General features: G+C 32.7%; 2 protein-coding genes across 2 annotated transcripts; both read left to right on the top strand.

Moving 5' to 3' along the window:
* Positions 1-689: 689 nt before the first annotated feature.
* LOC110685772 lies at positions 690-1,548 on the top strand. Its single transcript, XM_021862331.1, has 3 exons — positions 690-1,035; positions 1,246-1,484; positions 1,531-1,548. Exons 1-3 carry the CDS (start codon positions 690-692, stop codon positions 1,546-1,548), a joined length of 603 nt encoding a protein of 200 aa, XP_021718023.1.
* Positions 1,549-1,895: 347 nt separating this feature from the next.
* Positions 1,896-3,007, top strand: LOC110696923. The gene is made up of 3 exons (XM_021874286.1): positions 1,896-1,947; positions 2,044-2,435; positions 2,647-3,007. The coding sequence occupies exons 2-3, from the start codon at positions 2,193-2,195 to the stop codon at positions 2,719-2,721; spliced, it is 318 nt and encodes a 105-aa protein (XP_021729978.1). The 5' UTR covers positions 1,896-1,947; positions 2,044-2,192; the 3' UTR covers positions 2,722-3,007.
* Positions 3,008-7,011: the final 4,004 nt, after the last annotated feature.

Here is a 7,011-nt window from a genome sequence, read left to right as displayed (position 1 = left end):
GTAACATAGATAGCAGTAATGAGCAAAGGAAGCTAAGGAAAGCTTTAGCAAGTGGTTTATATGATCGTACTACAGAGTATAAAGGCTTTGTAATCAATGGCTACAAGTTTCTGACTGTAGACCATGAACGCTACCGCAGGACACAAAATTCAGGAGTTATGGTTGAGGCAGATGGCCAGTTTTACTATGGAAAAGTCAGGAAAATATATGAATTAAGTTATAATGGGACTTATAAGGTTGTGGTGTTTCGGTGTGATGGGGCAGACATTAGTAAGGGATTGAAGAAATATAAGAATGGGGGTATTTCTGTCAACTTTTCAAAGTTGATGCATAGTGGACGATTAATGAAAGATGATCCTTTTATTTTTTTCATCTCAAGCGAAACAGGTTTTTTATGTTGAAGATGAGATAGAAAAAGGGTGGTTACATGTTATAGAATCTAAGCCTAGGGAGGTTTTTGAAATGGGTGATGAATAATTGATGTGTAACTTCTGTTTCCATTTTGAATGTTGGTATTACATGCATGAACTGAAATTTCAGATTTAATTTACCATTTTATTTTGAGTTTTGTTTATTATTAGACAAGTTTATTTGCTATGTGTAGCTTGAAACTTTTTTTTTTCATGAAAATTAACAAGTTTATGTGTAGCAGCTGAATATGTTTCGTAACAAAAGAATCAGGAGCAATTATGGTAATGATCAAGGTCAGAGAACAGGTCAAGGAGCAGGGAACAGGTCAGGGAACAAGTCAAGGAACAGGACAGGGAACAAATCAAGGAATAGGTCAGGGAACAAGTGTTGCTTATACTGTCACTTCTGATGGGCTTAATAATTCCAATGCATCTCAAATGAATTTTGGTGAAAACTCTTCCAATGACAATGGGAATGAAGCGTGTAGAAATGGTGGAGGTTCAAGAAGGAATGCCAAAAGAAAGAAGCGCTCCATTCCTGTAAATGGGAGCTCTTCTACTAACGAAGCCCATGATTGGAGTGATGATGTTAACTTTGATGAAAGAGAGGATGTTCGTGCTATTGGTAAGATACCTTACACGAGTCTTTGCTCTGTATGTGTAACATGTAGTTCTCTATTCTGAACTGTGGTGGTGTTTGTGTTGTATATTTGGCTGAAATATGAGTTAAGCTAACAACCATGGCATTAAGACCAACTTTATTATAGTAGTTTATAAATACTTTATTCAAACAACTTATTTATATATGTATTATTCTTATATGCTTGAGTTGTAGATTCTGAAGGAAATGTGCAGTTATGGAGTGGTTCTATACAGCCACATGATGTGTGGTTTCTTGAAAAAGGAGTCAGATTTGAAGTTACATTCAACGGATTTTGCCAACCAATTAGAAAGGGTGGATCAATTCTTGTGAAATTCATTTCAAGTATCGCAAAGAAAGATGATATTTGTCCTATAAGAGATGTAAATTGGCGAAATGTGAATAAAACAATACTAGGCCAGGAAGAATTGTTCGTGAGAATTGGCTTCCGTTGGTCGAATATTGGTTTTCAAATAAGAGCAAGGTACTATGTTATAATCTCTGTTTTACATTTTTCTTTCCGATTTAAAGTCATTTTGTTAATTTAATGGAATGGTTGTTGATTTAATGAAATGAACTTACTTTTTTTATGATAATGTTAGAATTATTCTGAAATTGGAAGAGAAGCACGTGCTTCTTTGGGACATCTACATACTAATGGTGCTACGAGCTTTGCTAATTCAAGAGACGAATTTGTATGACCGATGCATTTGCTGACACTATATTCATAAATATTTATCTGTTCTTATGATTTTAAAATATATTAATTGAATGATGAATTCTCTTATGAAGGAGATTGAGCATGGAAGAGAGCCCGGTGGTTATGAGTTTTTTGATAGAACTCATCAACCAAAGAATGGATGCTATCCTAACAACACAAATACTGGAGAATTCATTGTATTATTTCCTAACTTATTTCATATTTCATTTTAATTACCTGCCAACCTTGTAATTATACACTTTACATGTGTGTGACTATATACTTCCATGCAGGACATGGCAAAAAAAAAAAGGATTGATTCAAGTGCTGCAAATTCATCAACTCCGAAGCCTCAAGAAGTGATAGAGAACGAAGTCTTCAATGATTTGATGTACGATAAGGATAAAAAAAAAACCAAAGACCATTGGGTTATGGATTTGGGATGAATCATAAAGACGTGTTTGGAGTTCATGCATTATTGCGAAAAAAAAGGGGCACTTCTTATAACAGTAGCAATGACCAGATTATGAAAGCTGATTTTGCAAGGTATAAGAGGCATACCACAGACCTCTTATTGAGACTGACAACACAGATGACTAACGTGTTGGATGCAGTGCGAAGCGGTAATGTCTCTAATGAAATGTTATATGCTACTTCAACAGCATTACGCTCCATACATGCTCAGGTCAGCATCCCTTTTTGTAAAAATATGTAACATTTTTTTGTTTATAAATTATATATATACAGTGGTAAGGTGTACATGGATTAAAGTGCACCTTTAAAATAGTAAACTGTAGGTTTTTTTTGTTATGGAATAGGAATCTCATATTTACTTTTTGTATTATATGGCTCATATAAATTGCACAACATATTAATTGATGTCATTTTTTTCACAGAATATGGAAGAATCAAATGCAGATGATGATGAAGATGAAGACGAGGATGAAGATGACTTGGATCTTTCTACTTGATTGGGCATGGAAAAATAGCACATATATTTTGCTCATTGAATATGGGAAACAATACAACATACATTATGGAATAGGAATCCGTTTTTTTTTTTTTTTGGTTGACCATTGTTACAAATGGAGATCGACAGTGAACTTAATTTCTTGTTTAGACTTTTAGCATTGTCGGCAATTATGATTATGTTATTTTGATGATGAACGAATTTTAAGTTTATGTATGGATTGTCGGAGATTGTGGTTTTGTTATTTATAGAATGAGATATGTAGTACTACTTTTCTTATTGTTTAACTGTTACTTATTTATTATATTATGTGAGTGCAAATAGAATTTATTTTTGATAACTAGTAGGATACATATGGTCCTATAAATTATTTCATATAAGGCGACGCTTGAAAGAGTTGAAATAGATATAAGATATGAGAAAATCTCGACACCTTGATGTGTCCATTAATTCCTGTAATAAATCACCAAAATTAATCTCGACGCTTTTTAGTGTCTAATATTTCCCGCTTTTTTTAAAAAACAGGTATTTCCGACACTTTAGAATGTCAAAAATGTAATGCGGGAAAAAATAAATTTATTCCTCTCAAAAATAATGACACTTTAAAGTGTCAGAATGTAAAGTATAGATGCTTTAAATGTCGATATTAATGACCAACAAAGTGCCGGAAATTTCCGACATGCGAAATTCCGACACTTTACAAAGTGTCGGTAGTTACTTTACCGACGCTTTGAAGCATTGAGAAAACACGGAAAATGTGTAGAAAAGGATAGGGTATTCTAGTAGTGATGCCGTATGACTTCTATTAATGAAATTTAGTGTCCTTTAGGATTTTTTTCAAAAAAAAAAAGAATAATATGTACGAAATACAAGTATTATATCACAGCTTTTTTTTTTCTTCTTATATTCTTGTATGTATAGATCTAGGTTTGAATGTACATTATTGTAACATTTTATTTTATTTGCTAGTTTGTCCTTATATAATACTCTTATGAAGAGCACATACTTGTGTACTGTACTACTGTATAATACTACGGATTAATATACAATTGCATTTGTTATGTGTATTACAAGCAATTTTAATTTGTGTAACATAATATAAAGTAGTATTATCCTAATATGTTGGTGGAGATAGATTTTGTAGATGGACATGTAGGAAGCAAGAGTACGTGAAAGACTAGGGCTGACAAAGTGAGTTTGATTTTTTTAATTGATTGATGATTGAATTACGTAATACATGACGCATACACAGATACACAAATACAGTACGTAGTAAGAAAAAACATAAAATTATGAAAAGGTAACTAGCTTTTTAAGATCAAAGATTCAAAGCTAAGTTTTATTTTCCTCTTTTTGATTATGATCAACTTGCTTTAGCACTTATATAATGTATTTCTTGTTTTTATAGATATTTTTAAGGAAGCTCTCTTTATGAGAGAAGTAAGAATAAAATTTAGACTTCTTGTAATAATTACCATATATTTTTTTTCTTTTCTTTATAGAATTAGCAATTGCATGTATACTACAGTTGATATCTACTCCGTATGCATTACATATAACTTATCTAAAGGAATTAAACTAATATAAAAATCTGTTGTTGGTAAATATCATATTGATTGCAATATAATAAGAATAATTTAACCAAATAAGCTAGCTAGTAGAGTATGTAAATCAGCATCGATCCATGCACTGCAATGGCTATTGACTTGCATGCATAAGATTGATCAATAATGTTACTCGAAGTACATAACATGAAATTAAACACACCACCATTATTAATTCAATAATATACCCTCCATTTTTTTAAGTCCATACATTTTTTAAAACTCTTTTTTTAAGGGTAATGTACTATTATATGTAGTTCTTAGGGCTAAGAATAAGCATTTAATATTTTTCCAAAGATTTCACCAAAACAAAAAATATTTTTCCAAAGTTTGATTACTTTAGAAATGCATGACAAAATCAGTGTAATTAATATTATATTTTCAATAGTTTTTTCCCATTTTTAGCTCCTTATGTGTACTCTTAAGGCTATGTATAGCATTTTCATTTTTTAAATACATCACTTTTCTTTTACTCGTATGACTGTCATTTTTAAGTGCATCACTTTCTATTTTAAACATCATTATTTTTGTTATTGTTGTTATTTCTCCATCGATCCTCACATGATCTCAAGTTCTCAACTCTTACTTTTTTTTCCTCGATTACCCCACTATCTCTATTCTATGGTCAACTTGTAGGCTCTCTCAATCTGCAAAATTGGTTCTGATTAATACGGTCTTAATGGGAATTACTTCCCATGTAATGAAATCTCTAAAATTGCCTCTAGCAATTGCAAACAAGCTTGATTCAATTATTACAAGGTTTTGGTGGGCAACGAGCGGGGAAAAAGGTATTCACTGGACAAAGCGACAAATCATTCAATTATCAAAGGGAATGGGTGGACTAGGAATTAGAGCTACTAATTTGGTCAATGATACCCTCTTATTCAAGAATGTTTTAAGGATGCAAAAAAATCCACAACTTCTAGCTGCTAAGATCTTTGATGCAAAGGTAAAATGTACTCTTTGTCATGGTATTCCCAGAAATCAATTGCTCCCCAATATTTCTTACGCTCGCAGGGGTTTTCAACAAGTCGCGTCTGATTTTATACCGGCCTTTGCATGGAAGATTGGGAATGGAGGTAATATTCCGTGCAATGTTTGGAAGATTTCAACAAACCAAGTCTGACAACTTTAGGTGCGCTGCACATTCCAGACATGGGTATGCATGAACCACCGGGTTTTTGCCAGGTACATATTGGACAGGAAAAATATATTTTTTGTCCAAGTCAGGGGCAACCGGATTGTATTCTACAGATTGACGGATCCTTTGAAAAGAATAGTGGAAGAAGTGGTTTTGGATGGGCAATGAAACTTACTGATGGGGACTTCTTGGATGCGGGTGCAAGCTTCGGTTTAACAACCTCAGCCTTGCATTCGGAGGCACAGGCGTGTCTTGAAGCTCTAAAATGGTGTACAACTATGGGATTCTCCAAGGTTCTTCTCTACTCGGATTCAATGAATATGATCAATCTCTTACGAAAGAAGGAAGTAGACAACCTAAACGTTTACTGGACCATACGGGAAATACAACATTTAGGGCTGAGGTTTAAGTGTTGCAACATCCTAAAGGTGGACCGAGACAAGGTTCAACGGGAGCATATCCTAGCCAACAATAGTCGAACTAGTCTAATTAGCTTTTATTTTAGTTTGTTATTTGTTTTAAATTAAGCTGATGTCAAAAAAAAAAAATTAACTCCTCAACAAACTCCTACTGTCCTACATACACAATATTTTACTCTATTTAACTCATCTTCCTAAAAAAAATAATAAAAATAAATAAATAAATAATAAAAAAAACTAGAGAGTATAATACGCCTGTCAGATCAAACATGCCGTTAGAGAATTTCTTGGTCGAATGACATTTCCTTGGTGTTTCCATTCAGCCAATGCTGGGCTGTTTCTTCTACCCGTTTCATGCTACAACTAATTACCTACGGTTTGCATGTGATAATAAATAAAGAGTAAAGATTTAATTCCTATGACTAAAAAAATATTATAGTCAATGTTAACTTACATTAATTACGAAATGCATATCCATACGAAATGGTACGGTAAGGCCAAGATTAATTAAACCTTAACCACTAACTACTACCACCAATAATAATTCAACACCGAGTTGACTAGTAGAATGGTCGCCTTGTGAAGACTTCTAGCCTGATTATTCTACAACTGGAAAATTTCCCAACATTTCCTTCTGATTTTTTATTGGTAGATTTAGCAACTTAACATTTTTATTTTAATTTCTTGGTGGACAAGTTAATTTACAATCAATGAATTAAAGTACTTTCCAATATACAATTAGTAGCGCTTGGTACAACCAAGATTATTTTTCTTTTCCTTCAAAAAAAAAAAAAAAGGATTACTTTTCTTTACTTATGTGCATGTATCTTGTAAGTACACGTGGATAATAAAGTAGCTTTAATTTGACACTTCTAGTTTTACGGTGAATATTTTGGTGAATTAATATGTGAATATTTGGAATAATAAGTTGTTTAATCTTGTGTAGAGTAGGTTAGGTTAGGAATTATAATTAGGTATAAGTGTATAACCCTAGCATGCATAGAAGTGTTAATTACGGTCAAAATAAAAGGAAACCTTAATTAGCAAGTTCCAACTCCAAGCTGCAACAAATAAGAAGAGGCCGTGTGGCAGGTACTAAGTAGATAGGTCAATCAACCTAGAAAATT

The sequence above is a fragment of the Chenopodium quinoa genome, unplaced genomic scaffold (genome assembly GCF_001683475.1).
Source record: "Chenopodium quinoa cultivar QQ74 unplaced genomic scaffold, ASM168347v1, whole genome shotgun sequence".
Classification (NCBI taxonomy): Eukaryota; Viridiplantae; Streptophyta; class Magnoliopsida; order Caryophyllales; family Amaranthaceae; genus Chenopodium; species Chenopodium quinoa.
This window is presented reverse-complemented; position numbering and strand designations above follow the sequence as displayed.